Raw genomic sequence first — 25258 nt, 5'->3', positions numbered from 1 at the left:
GATGTCCGTGAGGTTGATGGGGAGTCTCGGCGACGAAAATGCTTTGAGGCAGAAGTGTCCGGTGGTCCGTGCTCGCTCCGACTTCCGCGGCCTCAAAGCCAATGAAGGCATTTCTTGCTCTCACGCCCGTTCAATCTGGGGAAATTCTTTCTTTCCTCCCTCGTCGCTTTTGAATCATCGCTTGCCCCTTGGGGTTGCTTGTTTTTCTTTATTTTCCAATTTTCTTTCTGCATTCAGCGCTCATTCTTTGGTTCACTTCTCTTGTCCATGGACTTTTACTAGTCAAGCTAGACAGTGCAATGTCCCGTTCTAAGGATCCCAGCGCAACGGGCGACTGCCCGTCGCTGCCTTGGAGAGCGCTTTCTGCTACGACGATACTTGGTGTTGCTGCATTGTGTCGCTCATTTCTATTCATGTGCAACAATACAGAAATAAATGGCTTGGGGCCGTTTCTGGAATTGCTCGAGGCTCGAAAGGACCCGTCGCAACGGACAAAGGGCCTATTAACAGGTACAAATCTTTCTTTTAACTTTCTGCGCGTCTTCTAGGAGAAGAAGCATGGGGGAGGGGGGGCTGATTGCTAATAAATATCTGTTCTTGACAGTCTCAAATCATATAAGTGTGTACGTACGTACGATGCGTCTTGAAACCCGAGACGACACAACCGCACCGACAACCACTTGCGACTTCTACCAAGGCTGACCGTCGTCGCTGACTCGAATAGTATGGATGATCCTATTATGTGGGGTGCACTTCCTCTGCGATGGCACTTCGGGCTCGCCTCATATAACAAGCGATGGGGTTTCGGTAGCCACGATATCTGTTATCAGGGCCGGTTCGGCACACCTATCCACGATTGAACCATGGACTTGCGGCTAATTATTTCGGATCGAGCAGACCCTTGTCTTTATTCTTCACAATGGGCCAAGTGCTACCGACACATCGACTAGCCCACTCAAAGTACGGCGGTCTGGCGCAACCGGCTGTCACGCAGGCTATCCGTTTACTGTCGAAGGGACCGTTTCTCCCTGATCCTCACCTTCCTCCACCCGAAAGACAGCACTGGAGCTTGGAAAATGTCTGCGTCGATCCATTTTCAGATCTCCCGACAGCGTACACAACCAATGGAACGGACTCGCATCTAGCCCCATCCGCTTATGCGTGCAATTCGTACTCCTGGGTCCATATCTTCCCTGAGGGAATGATACACCAGGCTCCAAACAAGACGATGCGTTATTTCAAGTGGGGTGTTGCTCGATTGATCCTGGAAGCCAGTGAGTGTCCTGATGTGGTGCCCATTTGGTTAGAAGGATTCGACCAGGTCATGCACGAGAGTCGCGAGTTCCCTCGATTCCTTCCCCGGGTCGGAAAGGATATCAGCATCACATTCGGGAAAAAGGTAGACAGCGAGGCAGTCTTTGGGGACATGAGGAGACGCTGGCGCGACATTAAGGCCAAGGCCGAAATGGATTCACCCGAAACTCGCGACCTACCACTAGGCGTGCTTAGTGAGGAGCTCTTGCATGGCGAAGAGGCAGTTGAGTTGCGGAAGGAGGTGACGAAGAAAGTGCGGGATCTTGTTCTAGAAGTGAGACGAACAAGAGGCCTCTCTGACGAAGATCCTAAACAAGGACTCGTGGAAACATGGATTCAGGAAGGTCCACAGAGGGAAGGCAAAATGGAAGATGAATCATGGGTCAGGGACATATGAAGCTAGCCATACCCATGAAGTCATCTCCTTAACGTATATAGATGTAAGATTAGGCGAATGCCTGGGGACAATAAGCTCTAAATGATATAACAATCTGACTATGCTTCCAAAAAAATCAGATGGAGTATCTCGTTCTTCTCTTTCTTTCACGTTGCGCCTTGTGCTTACAAATGGAAACTCCAGTTATAAGGCTGAGTTGTGTGGGGGCGAATGTTTCCACTGATAAGATCTCACTCCAATCTCCATTACTATCCCTCTCCCTTTTTCATCTCTCCTTGCAGCTCCATTCTCTATGCCGAAAAAGCATCGCAAACATACCTTTGCAAAGCCAGTCAGCCCTGCTCATCATACATTAGTATCCTCAGGCCGTAGCCATCAAAATGATCCGTTTCGAACATCGCAGGCTTCGTCCTCTTCCTCGTCAGCACCATCGGTGAACGACCTGCTCAACCATCTTCGTCGCACACAGGTATCTCGGTCGCCTGAAGATGGCGCAGGAAGCCCTTCCAGATTCCTTGCTCCTCGAACCGTGCATCCTTCGCTGCGAAACTTGCTCGAGCTCCCGGAGACCCCGCCACCCCGCCCCCGCCCGGAAGCACGGCGCGCGGGAGTCACCGGACGAAGACTGAGGAGGACGCCTGGACCACCGCCGCCCGAGAGCTGGCTTTTGGGCAGTCAAGATGCAAATACGGCCGACGGGGATGAGGCGAGTGTCGCCGAGGCGGCGCACATGGAACGAGTCATCTATCGGCTAGATCGACTTCCGGGGACGACGTTCCCACGCAAGTCGGACTTGCTGCATATGGTTCTCAAATCCATGGCCTCGCATTGGGCGTGGCATATTGAGTACGATGGGGATTTCTTGGCTGTGCTCCCCAGTCATATCAAGGTCTTGCTGCTGAGCTACATCGCTATTTACGCGAGGGATCAACCTTTGGCAGGCATGATGCACGGACTAAGGCCGTTGATCGAGAAGTCTGGTGCTGAGCACGCGGAATCTGGAACTGGAAATGATTTACTCCCCGATAGTGACCTGGAGATCACGCGATTGGATCTTAGCAGTGCGCTGGGACGGTGGATGACCATGAAACAGGTTTCTCACGAGCTCTCCATCTCGAAGAAGGCGGAACGGGATCTTCCGCAACACAAGGCTAAAGGGGTTATTCCTCAGTCGTGGGAAGATTTAGATGGCGGAGACGAGATTCTCACCCCCATACCCAAAGCGCCAACTCACGGTCTTCGCTTCGAAAACCTGCGCTTCCTCTCCTTGGCGCATCCAAAACCCGCCACCGTCAACTGGAATTCTCTCATCGACCTCCTCTCCCGTCTATCAACACTCACTCATCTTTCTCTGGCACACTGGCCTAGCCCCACCATAATCCCTAACGCTATCAACGCGCGAGTCAGACACCCAACCCAACGATCCCTCACATTCGCCTACGGCGGCACAGATTCCTATTCCGGGATCGAAAACAACTGGGCCGAAGCAGCAGGTATCCTCCGCAGACTCTCGCGCGTCACATACTGCCTCAAATGGCTGGATCTCGAGGGTTGTGGTGACTGGATCCCAGCGCTGAATTGGGAAGGCATGGGCCCGGACGGCGAGGCGCTCCTGACTGGCCCTGAATGGAATAGATCCTGGAGGGATATTGAATTCGTCCGCCTGGGCCCCGGATGGCTTCCTCATATCGACGACAGTGAACTGGATGTATTGGCTGGTCGCCCGGGCGGGCGACCTCCTGTGTCCCTGTCTCGATCGCTGACGTCATCCATGCATGCGCCAGCACAAGCGGTGTCCGACTCTTCGGATCTCCCATGGGATGTAGAGTTTGAGCGAATCAAGTATAGACGGGCCAAGGAGTTGGAACACTATCGGGAGACGCAGCGTGCTGCGAAAGCGGTCCAGAGACAGGTCCTTCAAATCAGGCAGGCCGGTCGAGGCAAGTGGGTGCATTTTTCCTTTGGATTGGAGGGGATGGATGAGGATACGCTCAAGGGTTTACTTGGGCCCGATTATCTGAGCTTTGTCCATTGATGCGCTCGGAGGCAAATACTTATATAGAAATAGGTATATTTGCGCAGCATCTATTACTCCATATAGATTCTAGACTATATAAGATGGTACTCACGAGAAAGCTGAGACGAAGCATACATGCTTGGTATCTATAAAATTATGATTTTTTGAACTCCTTGATAGAATAATGCGTATGTACATGACTGTGCAGACATCCCAGGACTTTTCATCTGACTTAACTATATCGTCAAAAGATACACAAAGCTCACTTGCGTCCCCGATTGAACGTCTTGAGAGGATCCACCTTCCTCACACCAGACGGTTTCCGTCCCTTGCCCTTACCGCGATTCTTCTCTCTTGCTTTCCGAATCCGATTATCGCTCTGTTTTGTGAACCCTACATATCCGACATTCTCGCTGGAGATGCCTTTTCTGCCTTTGGAGGGCATCAGGTAATCGGGGATGTGTTTGAGATGAGGCTGGATGCGCGCTGCGCGGAGCTCGCCGTCGTGGCGCAGTTGCTTGAGTTCCTCGGGGTTCTCTTCGAAGTGGCGCTTGAGCTTCTCGCTCTTGACCAGTTCCTGGCGAATCTCACGCGCACGAGCTTCCTGGATCGCCAACCGGGTCACTGAGCGGAGCGCGTCCGTCATACGGTATCGGAATGCATCGACCTGTTTCATCTCGAAGTGGTATGGTTTGACCTCGTGGTCGAGTTTCGCTTGGCGCTTCACGATCTTGGCCAATACTGACTCGTCGTACTTGGCGGTGGGGAAGCTGGTAGGTTTGTGTTTTCCAAACTCGTCGGCGGGAACAACAAATGACAGCGCCATGCCGGCTTTGCCAGCTCTTCCGGTACGGCCAATGCGATGTGTGTAGGACTTGGAGGTGGTGGGAAGGTCGAAATTGAGGACACACGCAACGTTCTGGAAGTCGATACCACGGGAAATTCCATAGTCTTTGCCTTTTCCTGACGTCTTGCGACGCTTCTCTGGGTGAGCAGATTTCTTGTCATTGTCTTCCGGCTCGTTGTCCTCGTCTTCACTGGAACCCATCTTGTCCCTCGTCTCCTCCTCATCCCCGTCTGTGATTTCCTTCGACTTCTTGAATGTTGTGCGGGCCCCCATCACCTCTTGTTCATCTGCGGCAATGATGATGTCGTAGACACCCTTGTTGAACTCCTGCACGACGTGTATCCGCGAATTGATAGGCAACTCGGAGTTGAGCACACAGCTCTTGATGCCGAATTGCTCAAGGAATAGCTTGACACGGTAGCAGCGATCGATATCCCCAACGAATATAATGACTTTGCCTTTGATCAGCTGCAATTTGAAGATGACGTAGGTCAGGAGAAATTTCTCATCCTCGGCACATCTGCAATAAAAGGTCAGCCGTTATCCCCTGCATGACTGGGGTAAAAGAAAGTTCTTACCTGACAACGAACTGGCTGATACCAGCGCCCTCATCCTCCTTATCTTCCAGTTTCAAAACAACAGGGTTCCGACAAAACAAACCCTTCAAAGTATCGACTTCGGAGGTGAGAGTTGCACTCATTAGGAACGTCTGCACACCACGAGGGATCGCCTTCGCCAACGCATTGATATCTTCGTCGTATCCGTACGATAGAACCAGATCCGCTTCGTCGATCACAAGGTGTGTCAGGTTGTCCAATGCCAAGGCAGAGCTACCCAGATTGGCGATGACACGGGCCGGTGTCGAGACAATCAGGTCAGGATAATCGGCGAGCATGGTCCGCTGAACGGCATCGGAAACCTTCTGTGTCAGGTTCACTGAGCGTACATCCTTGCCACAGAATGCCGTGAATTTAGTGATGACACTCTGGACTTGTTCTGCGAGCTCTCGAGTGGGGACGAGGATGAGGCCGGTAGTAGCTTTTAATGAAGGGTCGGCCTAAACAAGGGTATGTCAGCAATTACAAACCAACTTTAAGATAACATGGTGAGAAGTTAAGATTCACTTACAGCTTTCTTCTGCAGAATCGTCTGAAGAATTGGGAGAACATAGGCCGCAGTCTTTCCAGAGCCAGTTTTAGCACGGGCTGATTTCGTTAGCTATCTCGCCCATTCTCAGGAAGTCAAAGACTATATACTCACCGAGGATATCTTTCCCCTCAAGAGCAAGGGGAATAGCCTTCGACTGAACAGGTGTAGGCTTCGTAAATTGCTCTTTGATCAGAGCTTGGCGCAGCCGCGGATCAAGATTGAGGTTTTCGAAATCGGTATTGTCTGCGTCCTTTGCTTCCTTTCCCTCTGCGACTTCTGCAGAGGGAACATCATTGGCATCCAGCTTGCGCTTCATTTTATGGGCAGATATTTCCCGACGATCGTGAATGGGAAATTGCGAGATATCGTTGTTTCTAGCTGGTAATTGTAAATTGCCTGGAAAGTTTTCCTCGTCCAGGCGGTTTCAGAAATTCTGACGGGCGGTGAGATTTTCTCTGGCAGTAACATTTTTGTCCCCACTCACTATCTTGATAGTCACTACAGAGTACGCAGTACCCAAAGACACGGGAGGATGACATGTTAGATCTTCCTCATGAGCTGGAATATTTCTGCAGAAAATATGAAAGAAATTGCATTCGAGCACGTCATGTTGATTATGTCATATGGTCATTACTACAATCAATCCAAAACATTTGCAAAACACACATAGGATGACCCAAAAAAGCACACAAAGAACGAGTCCAAGAAAAATCCAATGGAGAGTGATGCTTTCATACTTGAATTCCAAGATTGACTGTCACTCAGCTGTGAAGATCCGCTTTGTCGTGTCAAGATTGTCACTTCTGACTACATCTTCGCCGAGACGATTCGTTTTCTTTGACTAGGGTATGCCACAGGCATAGAAGAGCAAATCGTAAACAATTGTTGTAAAAGAGGCGGTTCAAGTCCTCAATAGCGAGGGTAAAAACAAAAATGTCAACAGTACTTGGCGTATAGTTGTCTTAAGACGCAATAGGTCAAGGCTCGTAAATTGTTATCAGACCAGACAAGGCATAAACCTCGCCAGACGTATTGATTTGATAATTCAACCCTTTGGACAGGTTCAATCAATTCGTAGATATCTCTGTTCTTGCATAGCCCCTGAAATCGTTCATGGATCTTGGAGAAATTATCCCAACAGGAAGCACTTTGACGTTATGCTCGACGGTGTAAACCTTGCCGAAATTCAACCGGGACATAGGATCCAATTTCTGGTCAGGTGTTGCTGGCTCAATCTCCAAGGGGTCCTTAGTCATTCGTGGCTCGTGGGATCCATATCTTGGCCGTGTTCCACGCATGTAGACAACGGCATGTTGTTCGGGAATGACACCAAGCTTGGCCACTCCTTGGCCCCCATAGGTGGTTATTGGCCTAAACAGCGAGTGTCAGCGACACCGGTAGGGGCTCCTTGTCCCCGAAGTTTCACTCACAAGCACCATGCCCATTTGCTTTGCGGCTTCACGACAACCATGCGCCGGATGCCACCGAAGATCTGTTGCCCGAACCTGCCTTCAAGGAATCCTTCTTGAGGTCGGGCAGAAATGACTGTCCCATTGTAGCCTGCAGCTTCATGCCAAAGGATTGAGAATACCTATGGTGATTGTCAGGACACGTGCAACCACATTAAGACGTGAAATGGAAGACGGTTTAAATCTTCCTTTAGACACCTTACTCTTCCAGTTGTGAAGAAGCTGCTCCTCTGCAGCTGGTATCCTAGGTATGTTCAGACCAAGCTCCAGTACAGCGTTTCGTGACGAGCCTAGAACTTACTCGGGTCGAGTGTTTCCCTGTCATTGGGACTTTCTTGGATGAGGTAACCGTGGTGCTGCAACTACATTACATCAAACATGAATTATGGCTCAGCAGGGAATCCCAACTTACACTAAGTTGAGTAGGGTTGCTTCCAAAAGTAGACTGAAACCCTCTATTAGTTGATGCTGATGTATCGCGCGGAGACCGAATATTGACGCTGGGCGGTCCGTCTTGATTGGGCGCATCCTCGAGCTCTTGTCTGCCAAACGCAGGAGCTTGGGAACGGTTGTCGCGTTGATGTCTAAAGCCTCGAGCTTGTGACATGGAATGATCGTTATCTCCCGAATCCAGTTGAATGGAGGAGGTAGAGCTTAGTCCCATGTGTCCCAATTGTGCCGCAAGGACATCCGACTGGGTCCCATAAGATGACGGTTGTCCCAGCGCTGCTGCTTGATGGTATCCTTCTTGTCGGTAGACTGACCTGGCATATGCCCCTCCTGCGTAGTTCCTAGGAAGGGAACCAGAATCATGACCTGTCTCTAGGATATAATGGTTCGAATCCTCTCCTGATTCATGTGCCCCGCGCCTTTTGTTCATCAGTCTTATAGCGAGACTACTGTCAAGGCCATGCTGCTTTCTTCACTTACATGGAAATGATGTTCCTATGCAGCATAACATCGTGAATGTTTCCACTCCGAGGACGCGAGGGGGACCCAAGTGGATGGGGAGGTGCACGGCCAGTGCACTCGTATTCTTCTGCATGTAAATATTCGTTTCTATCCCGTGAGCTTTCTTCGCTATAATGGGTTCCTGGAGACATGTCAATTTTATGCGGTGGAAACGGCGGGTTTCCGTTCATTGTACCTCTACGGTTTGAGTCTCGGCGATGACGGCCCTGGGGCCTTTGAAACTCTTCATTTCCATGATTGTCCATACTTTTCCACAACAGAGAAGCAGCGGACAAGTCACATAAAGAAAGTCAAAGGACAAGCTTGGATTCAATCAATTGACCTGGTGCAAGAAACCTGGTTTGTTGGAAGGTCTGTATCTCACAATATCGTGGATCCCCTAGACTGAATGGCTGCTTTAAAGCCATGTTACTGGTAGTGGCAGACCATATCGGCATCCTCAGAGCTGTTAGCAGCAAACTTGAGGCTCTTCTGCTGCTACATCCATCCATAATGTAGATGGTGGACTTGATAGAACCGTTTCGACGTAGCATCAGCAGCAGGCGCGTGTGGCTACTTTGTTGGCCGAATCCTACTCGTAGATGGGATGATGCACATGACAATCGGTCCAGGAAGATGCATTGCGTTTTACGAGATTCGGGATAAGTAGCCTGTTTTTCTTGATTGGCGTCCATAGAAGTGAGCGTATGAGCGGTCAGCTTTCTATCGATATTAATTAGCTTTGCACTTGGCTGTCTCCCGGAAAGGAGACTAACCCTGCATCTTGAGCGGAGTCAACGAACGCTACGCGGATCAGTCCGGTCTGACCAGTGGCAGTCAATAGCAAAGCGTCATCTTGATGTTGAATGAGCTCACAGCGCCAATCAAACGGGAACGGCAAAGCCGAGTGCTCCCGTATGAACTCAAGCCACGACTCATGAAACACTCTCGCAAGGCTGTCGTCAAGAGTTGATCGATTTAAGCAGACCACCCCAAAGTATGTTGATTGCCGGATGATCCCTGGCAGGGAACGCAAGTTGCATAGACAACCCAAGATGGTTATTGGGTCACACAGAGCGATGTTGGCAACCGCCCATGGGACTCGTCAACCTGATGCGTCCCAGGCAGTCATTTAGCCTTGTGATTGGGAATCGGCCCAGAGGACAATGAAGAGGGAGAGGGACAAATGAAGTTGGAAGAACATAGCAAAAGAAATTAAAAAAGAATTATGTACGTTGTGTTTGTTAGGCCTAAAAGTTGGGAGAAAGATGTGGGCTGCTCCATGTGCGGCTCTTTCGCCTTCAACGGCTTGAAACACCGAGTATTCTCTGTTCCCTCTAGATATCCCTTTTCTTCTGGACCTGATCTCGAAAAAACGTATGAAGGCTGACAGTGATCCGAGAGTCGTGAAGAATGGGGTCTAAGCAAAGTCGGACAAAGGATTCAAATCCAAGCCCCACAGGGGTAAGTCACATTTTTTGAGTTCTTCTCTCTATTTCTTCTCATCGCGCCTCTCCAAACATTCATTCTCATATGACTGACCTTTACTGCTCCCAGCAGGGAACATATGGGGATATTCGATCCCCTGGCGCAGTGGAGCCGGAACTTCACAGCGCTGCGAGATCAAGCTTTGCCTCCCGATCTCCAATAGAACCCCCAGTCATCGCGGGTCCACTGGGTCCAGCCTCAACAACCAAGGCTGGGGCGCCGTTAGAACATCTCCACAGGAGTTTATCTCAACCTGATGTGTTGGAGGCCGAGCATCAAGAGACTCTTTCGCAGCGCGAAGAGATCTCGGCAACTTTTTCGCACAATCCACGCGCCTCCCATGGCAGTTCCAACAAGGACACAGATGTTGACATCTTGCCATCTCTAACAAATCCCACGGAGCATTCTGAAGATTTACAATATCTCGATGAATGCTTATCCGTCAACCAAATCGAGGAACATCATCGTCTAAGAGGCCAAAGTGACGCCAGATTCACGAGCGACGAACTGGTTGAGCAGTTGGAGGATGTGTCCGCCAAACGACTACAAGTTCGAGAAATGCGAGTCGCACTACGGTACAAGAGAGAGGAGGAGACGAACTATAGACTGGCACTGATGAAGAGGCTGAACTCGCTTATCGCACAGGATCCACCGCTCAATATTGGGTCTATCACCAATGACGTTGAACGACTTCAATCGGCTACGGAGGCATACTTGGGACTAGAGCGGAGATATCATGAAAAGGAAAGTGAGTTGGGGCAGGATGAGTATCTGCTCATCCAATCGATTGAGCGATTCTCTAAGCGATTGCGACACCCTTCATCAAGTATGCAGGGAGAGAGCGAGGGTGCTCAACATTCCACCCCAGGAGACGACAATCACTCCATTCAAAGTGTGCCTTCGAGATTCCCTCCCGCTGTAGCGGATTACCTGTCGCGAGTTGGAGACGCGCGAATACTTCAGGAGCGCCTGTTAGACCTCGACTCGCAATGGTATGATATAGTTGACAAGCAGAAGATCCGACTCTCGCTCGACATTCCCATGGACGATGAGTCTTTGGCATTTTTGCGATCATATGACGCATCAAAGCTGGAGATCCAGAAGGAATTCAACGAGACAATGCTGGACATTGTCCACCTTCGTGCTATTTGCGAGGAGCAAGGTCTTCTGACAGAAGAATACATTGGTCGCCTGGACTATTTACATGAAAATGGGCTTGAAGAAATTAGTGTTCAATTCGAGGATCCCCTCAAGACATCAGAGGTCGACGACTCCTCGCCATTCTACGAACCCGGCTCCGCGAAACTCAGTAGTGCCATGTTCATCAACAAATGGATCCTGCACAAGCTGCGGCATTCGTCCGTGGAGATTTCGCGTTTGAAATCCGCCCCAGAAATCCGGAGGCTATCACAACAAGGCTGGAATGAAGCGAATATCAGTCGACTGGCGCTGACGGTATGGTTCTCTGACGACACAGTCAGATCGCCGCCGCAGGCGCCCTCGGAGGACGATTACAACTACACGCGGATCCCCGACAACAGCAGGACCGTCGATCACAGCCATGATAGTCAAAAGATGACCGGACTTCCCCTTCCAGACATCCGCTCAGAGCCTGACATGACCCCGAAGAAAGAAGATCCTATGACTGCACATCTCCGTGCGTTATCACTGTGATACTTCTCTCTATGCATTCTCCTCCCAATCTCTTTACTCCTATTTCGGACACGGTTGATTGTGTCTCCTTTGTCTCCTTAGCGTACAGCATCCATAGACGGCGGCGCATGTGGCAGCATCAGGGCATATCTGCATTTTCGTTTTTCTTTTCTTTTTCTCACTTGTCCTTTTCTTCCTTTTTTTGTTTATTTGCTTTTTTTTCGGTCTCTTCGCCATCTTGTTGGTCCAGATTTTATGTATCTTTCCATCCATAATCTCCGTTCTCATCTCAGCAAGCCATTGGCTACCTACACCCAGCTCTTCAGCACAAGTCAGAGCAACTGTGGCCATCACATCTCGCCCCCGTCCACCTGGTTGGCTACCACTTCAGCCATGCCCTGATCACACGATCAGCGCCCCCTAGGTAACTACCCACACAAGGAAATATCCATAGTTCAATCTAGGCGTCCAAGCCAAGATCATATTACGGAGTACAACGATTGTCCTTTCTTGCCGGACGGCTTTTGGCTCCCCTTCTCCTCTCTTTCGGGGCCAGACTAGATTCTTGTTGTTATTTGTCCGCAGCCTGGAAATGATCAGAATCGTGTGATGCACGGATATCCCTGCCGCAGGGCGACGGGGTCCATGGGCTTCTGCCGCTTTCGTATGATCGTGTTCGGTTTGGACAGCCTCTGGATGAACAATGGGACGCATGGTTCCCGGCGAGTCTTGTTATTGTTGCACATGGATAGACTCATCTAGGCCCTTGTACGGATGGTTGTAGTGTGAATGACTTGCCTACCCAAGTGCTAAGCATGCCATGTCGTGAGCTGGTGTATCAAATCACTAGTACTCCTAGTATGATAATCGCTTTGTATTGCTTAGAGATCACAGCTTCCTAGATAGATAGCTTATGCTACCTAGGTAGTGAATTAATCGCAGGACAGAAAAACATGTCGCCGGAAATTTGTAAAACAGCTCATGAAACACAATCTGACTCCTGGCCCCTTGTTCATATCCCTGCTCGTGGTGGAAAAACTTCCATAATGTGTCATTACCCATCCCATCCAATCCAATCCGTCATATTTCCATTCCGATCATCGTGGCGTACCATAGAGAAAAGTAACTGTCGTATCAAGGTCGTATTATTTACATTCTGCAGCCGCAAAAAAAGCCATAAAATCAAACACAAATGGGGGCCAGGGGGGGGGGGTGGCCCCCAATGGAAAGGTCGAGAACTGGGGCCAGAACTACGAGTACCGCGTTTCGTCGCCGTCGCTGTCACTCAAACTGTCTCGTCGTCTGCCGTGGCCGCCTTCGCGACGGTAGCCCTTGCTGAGTCCCGGGATGGGGTGGTAATGGCTTTTGGTTCCTGACCCGTCCTCCGTTTCCACGTTGGAGTAATGGTATTCGGAGCGGGAACCGGCGGACGAGAAGTCCAAGGGCTCGGTGTAGTGGCCTGGTATGGAGCGCGAGTCGCGTTTGCGCGGGCTGCTCTGGCGCGAAGAGGAGGTTGGGGGGTTGCGCCGTCGCTCGCGGCGACGGTTGTGGCGGCGGGTGGAGGGTTCGCGGAGCTGCTGGCGCTCGTCGGTGGTCTGGCTGAGGACTTCCTCGGTGCCGGGCGTAAAGGAGAAATTGCGGGTCTGCCGGGCCGGCTCGTAGGCGTAGTCGCGTGTCTCGGTCATCTCGCTCGCGTTGTAGTGGCTGGGTGGGTTGGAGGTGTCGTAGTCGCTGCCGTGGTATGTCCCGTCTGCTTCGCGGTTGATGCCGCCGATCCGAGCGGGCTTCTCCTTTCGGTAGGCGACCACGTCCTCGTCGGCTTCGCCCTCCCAGTTCTCGTTACGGTGTTTGCGGCGGAATTTGTCTCGGAAGTTGCGCTTGCGCTTGTGGTCCCCTTCCTTTTCGGTAATCGTCGTTGCGGTTTCCGTATAGCCGCTGTCCGTGACCGTGTATCCATCGTCGCTGTAGCCTTTGCCGACAATGCTCCCACCGCCGAGCTTTGTGCTCCTCGTGGCGTTACTGAGGGTTCGGCCATCGGGGCCTTTACGTCGCAGCACGGTCGATTTGTATTCTTCCCAGTCGCCTTCTCTCCAGACACAGCCCCCGTTCTTGGCCCAGAAGAAGAACCAGATGGCTGCGAGAACAATTGCAGCCCCGATAATTGCAAACAAGGCTAGTAAGCCCCCCATATTGATGCTCTTAGGGTCGACGGTCCCATGGCCAGGAATGTAATTGGCCGTGTCGTCTGCTCGGCGGACGAGGGTATTCGCTACTTCTGGGGGTGGCGAGCGTGTTGAGTGTGTAGTCAAATCGCGTCCAACGATATTACCTAGAGAAATGCCGGGGAAATCCCCCACTAGCTGAACAGGCGGCATGGTGGGCAACGGGTAGAGTTGTCAAGAGCACGTAGCTCTAGACGGGACTTTAGAACATGTCAGTATACTCGTCCCACATGGTCATACAGCCCAGGAATGAGGAAGGCGGACCTTACCAAAAGACTTGAGTCCCCGAATTCTGTCTCTAGGAATGTTGCGCTCTCAGCTCCACTTAGTATGGCTCGGTTGATGAGAAATGGATACTGTTCAGATAGGACTTAGTCGGTAGGTGTCTTCTCGCAATGCTCTGTTGAACTCTGTAGATGGGGGGAAACATTCAAGGAGGCTTAAAGAAGTGTCACCGGGCTGAGGACTGTGCAGATAGCCTGTGTAGCCCTCGAAATTGCGGTGGTTGGAGTAAATGGGGAGGCTGGGATGACGCTTTGTTTGGGCTCCCGGCGTTGTCAGAGGCAACTTGCTGAGTCATCAGTTTCGAGGCACTGATAAGACACGATAAGGCGTTCATACCTCGAGATGGGAAGACCACGACAACTAAACTATCTAATCCAGTTACAAAAGGATTTCGTCGTCTGAAAGATTCTTCTACGAAGTGGATACAGGCTCCAGTGAGGTTTGCAAGAGTTCTGGGTGTTGAATTGGCCCGACAGTCAATTGGCGACTGTCACCCACATCCTGTCCATGTAGACAGCAGAATTCAGAATTAGTGTTACACCCAATTTTCCAAGACAGAGCCGCAAATCAATCGTAGGCCACGCTGAATATGGGAAGTAGCTTGATTCTGGGCACGCGACCAGCGCATTACTCTATAAAGAGCTCCATAGGCTTCAATGTTGCCGGCGGCCGCCAGTACCCTACGACCTGATGAGAGGAAGGAGTCAGTACTCGGCTAATGAGCTTGCTATCCAATGGACTGTGACAATCGATTGTCTCCGATCAACCTGGCTCCAGCATGCTGCATACTGTGCAGTCTGCATCCAAGCCTACGTCGCTGGGAGCTGGATCTAGAAGCAGTTCTCATCAGGAGGAGCTGGAAGTCGCCCAGCCCCCACGGGTCATTCTAGAGTCTTGAGCAGCCGCTTGGAACAGACTGTGGTTGACTGTTGCCTCCATGCAGGCGATGGGCTGACGAGCCACTACTGAGTAGACTTGGGCGTTGGTACCTGATGGGTGGATCTGACAAGAGTCATCGCACTCATCGCAAGATCCAACCAGGTTGAAAGGGCAAATATCCTCTATAGCATAGATAGCCTTGATGAAGAGAAAATAACTCACCGGAATGGAGTAACTAGACATCGTGAAGTGAGTTTTGCGCCCAAGATGTAGTCTATCATTGTTATCCATGAACCAAGTATGATGGTGCCAGAGGTCCATCGTCCTCAAGGTCAGCGTCGTCAGCACAACCATGGATTTTTGGGTGAAGACCCTGCCAGTTGAGGGCAAACAAGCCAGGAATCCCGGATCTAAAGATGATTTGACTGTTCTAGACGGCATGTTTTCTAGCGTGCTTCTAAAGGGGATTCGATGGGAGAGACAGGCTGGTTTGCTCCACTGACGACTTAGGATGGAAATTCTCAATACTATCATCAGACGAAGAGGGTAAGTGGGGTAATCCGTTCGTTATCAAGAATTTCTATGGTTTGATCTTTTGTGAATTGACATGTGCCCAGTAAGAAATGTTACAGAAATGAAGCATTCAATGCACTAGATACCTAGTTATTGAGTGGGTGATTAAGCCCATTACCAGAATTATACTGTTTGTATCTCATAGATCTACCCACCTTCATGACAATAATAAAACCATCACAACAAGATGTTCACAACCCTGACTAACACAGAATCTGCCCCTCCATGAGATATAATTTTTCATTTTTCAATTATCCGACAAGAACAGGGAAGACGCCGTACTCGTAGTGGGAGGTTTCTTGGTCAGAGTGGAATGTGGATTCGACGAATGTTCTCACTTCTCCGTAATAATAGATCGATGGTTAGTAGTATTGGGCCGCAACTGTAAGGGATTTGGGCAGCGATTGGGGCAGGAGAAATCCGGAGCAGAGCAGAGAGAGAGAGAGAGAGAGAGTTGAGAAATAATAACTAATAATGATGCATCCTCCGTAGTCCGTAGTCCGTACTCCGTGGGATTGATCATTTATAATATACTGAATCACCTAATAATGTTAATGAAAAGAAGAAGATGGATATCAGCCTGAACCCTAACTATGACAGTATTAATGCTGAAGTGAAACAGAATCAATCTCTTTTTTTTAAGGTCAAGATTAAGACCAGAGAGTGGATGGAGTTTGATCGGTTGTTCCCATGGTTGGTTCCGGTCTGACCCAAGGAATGCTGGACTGGTATACTTACTCCATATTTCATCCATGGATAGACTAGGTACTTGTCAACTCCGTAGTCCCGTACAGATGGAGAAATATCAATATGATTATATGGCAGAAGAGAAAATCCACAGAAAGAAAAACAAAACAGAGACTTATTACTATACCGAACCTACCATGATAATGGCCTGTACAATGACCATCACAATACTAATAAGAAAGGGAAAAAAAATCAATCCTTCTGTGATCCACCTTATCATCCTTGGATATCCCATGTTCATTCTGTGCCGCATCGGAATCTCGTTGACATCAGCCAATGAAGTAATCTCCTGGAATCTTCTGACTCAGAGATAACTTCGTTCTGTCCGTTCCTCGAGGGCAAAAGAAGGGATCACGATGCAAGGAGGTAATTGTACTGTGACGTTGTTTGGAAAGTTAGTAGTATTGTATGGAGTAGTAGTATATCAGATTTTGGGGAGTCAGGGAGAGGGGAATTAGAAGGCTTTTTAACACCGAGTCCGAGTCGCATTACTGCCCTATCTACGGTAAGTAGATAGGTACTCTTCCTCTTCTTCAGCATTTATTATTATTATTATTATTATTATTATTTTCTTGAAAATTACTTCTCTGACTCTCTAGGTAAGACGCAAGTACTACAAGTCTACACAGTACAAGTCTACAACTATTTACTAGTGGCAGATCAGGCATCGTTCGGCCGCCATGGTCCAACGCCTCCCCACTGACTACGAGACTTGCACAGTTGCGAGATTATTTCGTTTTGATGGGACTTTCCCACTCGCAATCATCACTGGTCAACTCTCCAGCGACAAGAAACAGAAATTGTCTCGTTCTTTTCTTTTGTTGCCTTGGGATTCTTGAGTTCCCCGAAGGATACGGAGGATCATTCGTCCTCAGAGAGGTCTTGCCTCCGTTTCCTCACGATCGAGAGATATATTTCCCTTCTGGATTATTTGTAGAGTAGTTTAGTTTGATTATCTACCTCTAGCAGTAGTAGTAGTATCATAGTTATTATTGTTGATTGCTCTGGGTTGACTTCTGTTGGGTAACGACAACTTAAAAAGAACTTTACGTCCATCTGCGCGTATCTTTGTCCTTGCAGCCTCTCTTCTTCTTATTATTCTCCTTCATCCTTTTTGTCCACTACTCTCTGTGTGTCTTCCCCTCTCCTAGATCTATCTCCCAGCCTATGGTGATTCGGATTTGATCTATCTTCAGCCTGACTGGATCTGTCTGATCGCGTTGTCAATCTCTTGTCCTTTCAATCTGTTATTTCCAAACTCCACAGTGGCTAGAGAGTTAGTCCACCTTTTTTTTTTATTCTTTCTTTTCCCCTTCTGGGTGCTTCCAAACCCCACCAGGATCGTTGAATCTGCTGGACCAACTCGTCTCGAAGAGTCAACCATCCAACCCGTCGGTGGTGACACGCTTCTATCTGCATATTCATTATTATTATTAATGCTCTGCAGCTGGACCACTTAACAAGAACTACCTACTATCTCCTCTGTAGTAGTCTGCACGCATTACAGTGGATTTGCATTGTCTATTTTTCTTATCCCCCATTCGAATTCTCCGTTTGTGTCCATCTTTTCTTGTCTGCTTTGGTCTGTCTGCCTACCGACCCACCGCTCTTCCGTCCACTACGGCTGGTCAGTTGGAACCGCCCGCATAGACCCGTCTTTCGTGCATCGCACCAACCAGCACTGGCGTCTTCTGCTATCCAGCCTTTGCTTCGCAGCCTTCTCTTCGTGGATTAATTCCCTTGCAAAGAAAGCAAAACAAACCGAAACAAAAAAAAAAAAAAAAAAAATCTATTTTCGATGGAGACACTGCGGGCTCAGAAGGACGACTGCCACTCTGCATCCACTGCTCGCCGCTGACAACCCTGCGATCTAGACGCGCGCCGTCATCTCCCACTTTGACATTATCGGACCATTGCAGCAGAAGTGGATTGAAAGGAGTATACTCCCACGACAAGCGGAAAATTTACCAAATCACCCATACTGGGTAAAGGCAAACCAGAAGGAAAAAGTCGAAAGCAACAAGAAAAGAAAAAGAAGAAGAAAAAAAAATAGACAGAAGAAAAGGAAGATTTTTCTGAGTCACCCCGAATGAGCAGCAGCAGCAGCAGCAGCAGCAGCAACTACAAGTGGTGGCTGTCGTTAGTCGACTAAGCAATCCGAAGCCTGTTGGAGCACCAAGTTTCACGTCATCCACACTGTACTGCGACTAACTAGTTCAATACTGCGACTTACTGTGATTTACTACTGCCTGTTCCCAACCACCCCCTCTCTCTCGCTCCCCTTTTTAGTTAGGGACCCAATTTGGGCCTTGGCCGCTGCCCCCTCCCACCTCCCCCCAGAAGAAGTCATGACTGGCAAGAAGCCTCATGCCGCCTTCTGTGAGGAGTACGATGAAGACAAACACGTTATTCGTCCCGAAACTCGTCAAGTTGCTCATATCGCTACAAAACGCTCCAAGGCTGATCTGAGACCTTCTCCAGTCCCCGTGGTGGATGGTGCCAGTGATTCAGGGTACTCTAGTCGCACTGCCGCCACCGTCAACAGCGCCCAATCTGGCCCGTCGGGCCGGAAAAGTCCTGTCCCTCTTAAACCAGACTCCACGCCCAAGCGAGCCGACCTCGAAAAAATTGGCTCTTCTCGCAACGATCGTGCAAAGGAAAAACCTGCGACTACTCGCCCTGTGCGTGACGACAAGATGCAGGTCGGAGCCTATCCCAGTTCCGGCCACTACGCTGCTCCCGTCCAGCGCTCTCAGTCGAGACCCCGACGCCGAGACAGTGTTCAAGTGCGTCACGTCCCTGGAACTTGTTGGGAATGCGATCACGGCCTCTACCATCCACCGGCTCCGGTCGAACCACCACGACGGATGGAACAACATCCTTACTATGCCACACAACCACCGCCCGGCCATGACTATCCACACCCACCACCCGGCCACGACTATCCACACCCCCCGCCGTCACCGCAGACACGATATCCTCCATCCGTCATCCAGGATGTTCACATCTCTCGTCCGTCGGCCCGATCGACTCGCTCCAACTCATACCATTCGAACGCCCGTCCGTCGAGTTTCCATGGGCTAGTCACGAACATGGGTGCCATGGGATATCCGCCCCCGCCCATGGGTCGCTACGACCACGGCCCGCCGCTTTCCTCATCCGCGTATGCCAATAGTCCCGCGTACGCTGCCCCGCATTATCCTCAAGCTGTGCCGTACTATGGGGCCCCGGAGTACGCCGCCCTCCACCCAGCTGAACATCACCAGGAACGGGCAGTTGTGAAGACAGCGGAAAAGCCAGCTCGCCCAAGACGCCCTTCGATGTATGGTCCACCTGTGGTTGACCATGTACCGCCCACTCCACCTTATGATCAGAGCGACGAAGATGAAGATGACGACGACGACGACGATGATGATGATGATGACGAGGAGGACGAAGAGGAGGAAGAAGACTCCGACGATGATATTCTACTCCCACCACCACCACCTCCTAACGTCCGTCAAGCGCGACCACGGCCCTCTGCTCGCGATGAAGATTGGAACCGCATGCCGCCTCCACCAACCAAGCGCAATGCTGCGATACCGCCGCCTCCAATGAAACAGACTGCCAAACCGCAAATTATTCAGAAACGCCCCGATCCACCTCGCAAGTCGGCAACGACCAATTCGGTCACCTCGGAGCGCCGTTCATCCCGAACCTTTGACTTGTCGGAGATGGACGTTGCCCTGAGCGACGGTTATCGACGTTCATCGCGTGAGACCATCATTCCCGAGCGAAGCCAGAGCCTCCGAGGTAGCAGACGCTCCACAACCTACCATGAGTCCGCTCGTCCTTCGCGGATGGCTATCGAAGGGGCGCGTCGCCAACGGACGTCGGTCTATGACTTTGATGGTGGCAATATCGAGACCAAGCAACGGGAGGCGGAAGAGTATCAAGAATCGAGAACAAGCAAAGCAGTGGCGCCCGTGCCACTGACCGCGGACGCCTTGCGCAAAGCCAAGTCCTCGCGTGCGGAAAGTGATAGCGGCAGTCAGAAGAGTCGCAGCAGCCGCGGCAGTGATGCTCGCACTCAAACCGGGAGTGGTGGCGGCGATTCGAAGCCGGAGGAAGACGACAATATCGTCATGACCATGAACGGAATTACGATGAGCTTCCCGCAGAAGTCCATGGGAGGCAAGCGGATCAGCCTTCGGACCGGCGACACGGGAGAGGTCGAACTCAACATCGAGGGAAAGCGACCGAAGAAATATCTAACGAGCGGCTCCGATTATATGGGCAGTGTCTCGCGACGAGAACTAGAAGAACCACGACGTCCCCGAAGCGATCGACGGTCCGAGAAGGGCAGTCGTGCTAGCCAGTCGACGTACGGACGATATTAGTTCATTGCTTCGCACTCTGATGCTGCTGCTGTTGCCGCTTGTCACGATATTCTTCCATGTCTTGCTTTCCTTCTTGGTTTAAGTTCATTCCCTCTCATACGTTTCTCGTACTACGTCTGATGCTTTCCCCCCCCCTTTCGGTTCCTCGAAGTTCGTTCCTTGGCAGCAAAACCAAGGATCCGGTCCAGGTCTTCAAAAAAGTTTCTCTTCATTTTTCTCAGGTCGGGCTTTGTTTTTTTTTTTTTTTTTTCTTGGAAGAAAAAAAATGGGTCACCGGGGAACACCAAGATCGCCGAAGCCGTCCAAGATCCATCCACGTTCCATGGTTCCTATGGAACAGTGGAAAGCGTCGCGGACACAACAGCATCTTTGCGTATCTTCAGCGTTTTTTGTCTTTTTCTTCATGGATAAAAGGGAGGTTTTCTGTTTGTCTGTTGTTGTTTTTTGTGCTTTTTTTTCTTGGGACCACGCGAAAGAGAAGAGGGAAGGGATGTCAAATGAGACTCCGACCAATCAAACGCCCTTTCAGGGCGACATGATTGTACGATTCTGATGACCTGCAATGATATCTCATGTTGATGTTGATGTTGATGCTTTCAAATGTTTCATGCTTATCATGTCCATGCTTATTCTATTCCCCTCAGCCAGTGCATTTGATCTTGTTTCTTTCTTTTTTTTTTTTTTTTTTTTTTCATTCTGTATAACCTGTCTTTCTGATTTCTGGATAACCCCGAATCATGTTTTCGTCTTCTTGCGCATCCCATTTCCAAGCATTTATATCCGCCCCGAGTAGAATTGAATTGATGGAGAAAGGTATACCCCCCCTCGCAGTTCTGTTGTTCATGTCCTATTATCGATGATTATCATTAGCGATCTCTGTACTCCCTCTTATCTATTCTATTTCGCTCATCTATTCCTATTTATCCTTTTTTTCTTTTTTTTTATACATTTTCTTCTTTCAGATCCTCGTCTTCTGGACAGTGAGTGCGTGGCTTGGATTTTCCTGCCGTAGTCAGGGCGTGGTTTGCTGCGCGTTGATTGATATATGGCACGTGGACGATACCGCAATGTATTCTTTTCCCTTCTGCTGTGCATCTTGCGTTTTGGTTTTGAAAATCGGAATGAATGTCCCTTTTTCTTCTGAACAATACGATTTCCCCGGAGAACTGACCGAGTTGGCGAGTCTGTGTTTGGTTTATTAAAGTACTTACTTACTTTCAATACGCATGGAATGATCCATATCCATATCCATATCCATACCCGTACCAAGCAAGATTGATAATGTGTCCAAGCAGGTATGTATGCAAGTGTGAATTCCTCTAGATATATGTCGCCTTGCAGTAGTCTATTACAAAACATGGCATGGTATATATATTCACCCAAAGTCCTTAAACCGAAAAGGATCCACCACCCAAATCAGCCAGCAGTAAGCAGGGAAAATCGCTAGAGTCTCATTCGCAGTTCCCTCCGCCACCTTAATTAACTCCGCCGAAGAGCCAACGCAATCCACCCGAAAAGCCGATACACGGCGATAATGCCCACGAGAATGCCCACCCACTTGCCCGTGCGCCCCGTCGTATACCCATACGCCTCGAGCACGCCCGTGCCACGGATGCGGCACTGGTCCGCCAGATCGGTCTGGTACATGCAGTTGCAGCCGTCGCCGCAGGCGTAGGTGCGGTGCGCGAGCTCGTTGACCATCATGCCCTGGAAGACGTAGGCCTGGTAGTCGATGTAGTGGAAGACGTATTTCCAGAAGGGGTTGAGGATGGTGGGGGAGACGAGGAAGCCGCCGACGCTCATCCAGAGGCCGTTGGCGAAGGCGACGAGTGCGAGCGCGATGACGAAGTTGGGGAAGATGGCCGTGACGAAGACAACGAGGGATTCCGCCGCGACGAGGTCGAGGAAGAGCCACATGACCAAGCGGAAGAAGGCGACGGCGTCCGGGCGGAAGTTGGAGAGCCAGTAGGCGACGACGGAGAAGAGCATGGAGATGAGGACTAAGGGATTAGTTAGTTGGAGGGCAAATTTAGTATGTAGAGTGTGGGAAGCACGTACAGAGGAAGGGGAGACCGATGATGAAATTGGAGATAACGAAGGGGAGGGCGCTGTAGAGCCCGTTGGCGCGCTCTTTGATGAAGGTGGCGCGGTCTTCGAGGAAGGCAGGGACGTAGGCGACGGCCATGAAGCTCATGAAGGCCGAGCCGAAGAACTATCCCCATGTTAGTGGACTCCGGGACAATTTCTCAGGGTGCTTCTTACAATGGCGTTGATGAACGGCTGGATGTACTCCTGCGACTCATGTAAACGCAGCCACACTGTGCCCATCATGATTGCGAGTCCTTTTTTCCGTTAGTAATACTGCAGTGAGAGTAAGACTTGTTGCTCACGAACCCAGATACATGACAATTCGGATCCCATACGCCACAACATCGCGATAGCTTTTGATGAACGAGCGGTGGAGAAGAGAAAATGTGATGCTCGCGACGTTGGGTCGAGAGAGCTCCTCTATCGGGATATCCTTCCTATCCTTTTCAGAGGGCTCGATCGTTTGCGACGAGGCCTGACTGCCCGTGGCAGTTGCCCAGGATGCCTGAATCTGCTGCACACGTTCCACAGCATCTCCCCCCTTGCTATCAGCAAAATCGGAACTGACGATGTCGAGAAGAAATTCGGCGGGATTCGTGTTGGAAGGGATCGGATGGCCGATGCTGGCGAAGTGAGTCGATACATCGGAAACCGGACCGAAATAGCACGTTTTCCCCTTGGACAAAAGAAGCAACTTGTCGAAGAGCTGGAATGTTGTTGTTGACGGTTGATGAATACTCGCGATGATGATGAGCTACATGAAGGTCAGTTCTGTTCGTTCTCTCTTGGAAAATAGATAACTCACGTTATTGGCGATAGCCAACTCCTTAACATATGAGATCACCTCGTAACTCGCCGTCGAGTCGAGACCACTGGTGGGCTCATCCAGGAACAGAATCTTAGGGCAGGTGATAAGCTGACTGGCCACACTGACTCGGCGTTTCTGGCCTCCACTGATGCCCTTTCGGATTGGAGTTCCAACCAGGGTGGCCGCCTGGTTTTGAATACCAAAGGACTCCAAGAGGGTCTGGATCCGGTCACGTCGCTGGGCTTTGGAAACAGAGCTGCCTTACGTGTCAGCTGGTTCTTGTGTAGCAATCAGAGCAGAAAGGTAACACGGGGAACTAACCTCGGCAGGGAGAGATCCGCAGCGAACTTGAGCGTCTCCTGAACGGTCAATGAGCCGATGAGAGCGTCCTCCTGCTCGACATAGGAAGTGATCCGTCCAAAGGTGGCTTTGTCGAGCTTTCCACCGTTGACGTAGCATTCTCCGGAGGTCTTTGCACCGGATGTGGGAGATCGGCGAGCAAGGACATTGAGCAAAGTCGTTTTACCGCAGCCTGAGGGGCCCATCAAAGCGACCAACTCCCCTATTCACTGTCAGTATTATTGCAAACCACCACATTGATATGAACAATCAAGTCGACGTACCCCTTTGGATATTCCCACAGATACCATCGATCAGATTGAGAGGCTTCTTGGTGCGACGGTCCTTGACCGTGACCGTCAAGTCATTCCAGGCAAAGTTGTGCACCGTCTGATTAGACAGGAACTGGTTTCCCCCATTTCTCTCCAGATCGAGCGTAATCTCTCCCGACATGCTTGGATCCGGGTCTATGGGCGATTAAGTCGTCAAGTTAGGTGACTGGACGAGAGAAGTATGAACTATGAAGCGGGAGCGCAGGAAAGAGGAGAGCAACTCGTGAAGCAGAACGAGACGACATCCTGATTTTAAATAGAATAACGGTTTCCGACAGACGAATGGTAGTCCCCGTGTGATGAAAATCCTAGTTCTCAGCCACGAATCGGGCAGATCTTCCTCAGTTGTTGGATAACTGCTGTTGTTGTTGCAGCAGCAGCTGGAATAATAACCCCCGAAGACCCCGGTCCCCGAGAGGCCGACAAGCCTCAGGCATTCTGACGGTAGGTAGAGCCATTACCCAATAGCCACTAGTCTCCTCAGGTAAGCAGCCCGATCCATGAGTGGACCAATCATATTTATTGATGGTTTTACAATGCACGGGCCAAGTATTTCAGCTGGAACCGCGTGACAAATCATCTTCCAGTTACCTAAGCTTTGTCGCCGTCTTCATTCCCCCCAAATCCTATCTCGGTCTCTAATTTGGTCTCTAATTTATCGTGCGGTATCCATCCCGCCGGGCTTCACTCTGAGCCTCTCGGGCTGAAAATCTACTCAGGATTTAACTCTACAGTACGGACTACGGAGTAACTACCTCCACAATAATGAAGGTCCCCGATGAGATTGAGAAAAATTAAAGAGTCCTAAGTGGTTGGAGACTAACACTATTGGCAACTAGAGGATACAAGCGTCCTTCAGCTGAGATCTAGTCCCTGCACTGTGCAGATTATTGGGTATGAAATATTATTCATGAAATCTGAACTATCAACTATGAAGTTATGGGTCATCTTTAATACGAGAAAAGTCTTGTGCTGTTTGGTAGGTTCACCCCAGAGCGCCACGCCCTACGGAGTATATTCAGAGCGTAAGGCGGCTGTACCAGTCTACCAGACTACCACTAGCTTCATGAGGCTTGTGTTTAAATGTGCTGGAAACTGTGCCATATGGTATGATCTTGGGTGCTTAGAAGCTTTCCTACTTGCTGGAGATAACCTATGTGACCCTTCGGCTAGCCCTCCCTTGTTCAACTCAGAATGGCTCTCCTGTTGGGCATTATATATACGAGATCAAAAGGAGCACACGCTATCCCCAGTGAATTTCAGATCGACCTAAATCCACCCATAGAGTATCTCTATAATGTGATATTTGCGACGCATTGAA

The 25258-nt window shown here is 50.1% G+C and overlaps 8 protein-coding genes across 8 annotated transcripts, besides 10 other annotated features; 4 read left to right on the top strand and 4 right to left on the bottom strand.

Annotated features, from left to right (window-relative positions):
- Positions 1-299: 299 nt before the first annotated feature.
- Positions 300-1711, top strand: ACLA_073650 (tafazzin; the record flags this gene model as incomplete). The annotated part of the gene is made up of 3 exons (XM_001275755.1): positions 300-510; positions 725-835; positions 930-1711. 3 exons carry the CDS (start codon positions 300-302, stop codon positions 1709-1711), a joined length of 1104 nt encoding a protein of 367 aa, XP_001275756.1.
- Positions 1712-2003: 292 nt separating this feature from the next.
- On the top strand, positions 2004-3746 carry ACLA_073640 (uncharacterized protein; the record flags this gene model as incomplete). The annotated part of the gene is made up of 1 exon (XM_001275754.1): positions 2004-3746. One exon carries the CDS (start codon positions 2004-2006, stop codon positions 3744-3746), a length of 1743 nt encoding a protein of 580 aa, XP_001275755.1.
- A 244-nt stretch (positions 3747-3990) lies between these two features.
- dbp9 (ATP-dependent DNA/RNA helicase) lies at positions 3991-6040 on the bottom strand (the record flags this gene model as incomplete). The annotated part of the gene is made up of 4 exons (XM_001275753.1): positions 3991-5095; positions 5154-5632; positions 5704-5780; positions 5836-6040. The coding sequence occupies 4 exons, from the start codon at positions 6038-6040 to the stop codon at positions 3991-3993; spliced, it is 1866 nt and encodes a 621-aa protein (XP_001275754.1).
- Positions 6041-6791: 751 nt separating this feature from the next.
- On the bottom strand, positions 6792-7857 carry ACLA_073620 (uncharacterized protein; the record flags this gene model as incomplete). The annotated part of the gene is made up of 5 exons (XM_001275752.1): positions 6792-7095; positions 7155-7315; positions 7397-7437; positions 7495-7555; positions 7606-7857. 5 exons carry the CDS (start codon positions 7855-7857, stop codon positions 6792-6794), a joined length of 819 nt encoding a protein of 272 aa, XP_001275753.1.
- A 1700-nt stretch (positions 7858-9557) lies between these two features.
- ACLA_073610 (uncharacterized protein) lies at positions 9558-11306 on the top strand (the record flags this gene model as incomplete). Its single annotated transcript, XM_001275751.1, has 2 exons — positions 9558-9608; positions 9705-11306. 2 exons carry the CDS (start codon positions 9558-9560, stop codon positions 11304-11306), a joined length of 1653 nt encoding a protein of 550 aa, XP_001275752.1.
- Positions 11307-12535: 1229 nt separating this feature from the next.
- ACLA_073600 (uncharacterized protein) lies at positions 12536-13660 on the bottom strand (the record flags this gene model as incomplete). The annotated part of the gene is made up of 1 exon (XM_001275750.1): positions 12536-13660. One exon carries the CDS (start codon positions 13658-13660, stop codon positions 12536-12538), a length of 1125 nt encoding a protein of 374 aa, XP_001275751.1.
- A 2016-nt stretch (positions 13661-15676) lies between these two features.
- Positions 15677-15698: a microsatellite.
- An 833-nt stretch (positions 15699-16531) lies between these two features.
- Positions 16532-16560: a microsatellite.
- Positions 16533-16560: a microsatellite.
- A 1195-nt stretch (positions 16561-17755) lies between these two features.
- Positions 17756-17779: a microsatellite.
- Positions 17780-18083: 304 nt separating this feature from the next.
- Positions 18084-18111: a microsatellite.
- Positions 18085-18111: a microsatellite.
- Positions 18112-18339: 228 nt separating this feature from the next.
- Positions 18340-20370, top strand: ACLA_073590 (uncharacterized protein; the record flags this gene model as incomplete). The annotated part of the gene is made up of 1 exon (XM_001275749.1): positions 18340-20370. One exon carries the CDS (start codon positions 18340-18342, stop codon positions 20368-20370), a length of 2031 nt encoding a protein of 676 aa, XP_001275750.1.
- Positions 18885-18950: a microsatellite.
- Positions 19368-19455: a microsatellite.
- A 662-nt stretch (positions 20371-21032) lies between the features above and the next one.
- Positions 21033-21062: a microsatellite.
- A 543-nt stretch (positions 21063-21605) lies between these two features.
- Positions 21606-21629: a microsatellite.
- Positions 21630-21849: 220 nt separating this feature from the next.
- Positions 21850-24058, bottom strand: ACLA_073580 (putative ABC transporter; the record flags this gene model as incomplete). The annotated part of the gene is made up of 7 exons (XM_001275748.1): positions 21850-22370; positions 22429-22582; positions 22633-22712; positions 22765-23212; positions 23264-23522; positions 23588-23828; positions 23890-24058. The coding sequence occupies 7 exons, from the start codon at positions 24056-24058 to the stop codon at positions 21850-21852; spliced, it is 1872 nt and encodes a 623-aa protein (XP_001275749.1).
- Positions 24059-25258: the final 1200 nt, after the last annotated feature.

Source organism: Aspergillus clavatus, genomic scaffold, assembly GCF_000002715.2.
Source record: "Aspergillus clavatus NRRL 1 1099423829791 genomic scaffold, whole genome shotgun sequence".
In the NCBI taxonomy this organism is placed as follows: Eukaryota; Fungi; Ascomycota; class Eurotiomycetes; order Eurotiales; family Aspergillaceae; genus Aspergillus; species Aspergillus clavatus.
The sequence above is the reverse complement of the archived record's forward strand: the minus strand, read 5'-3'. Positions and strand labels throughout refer to the sequence as shown.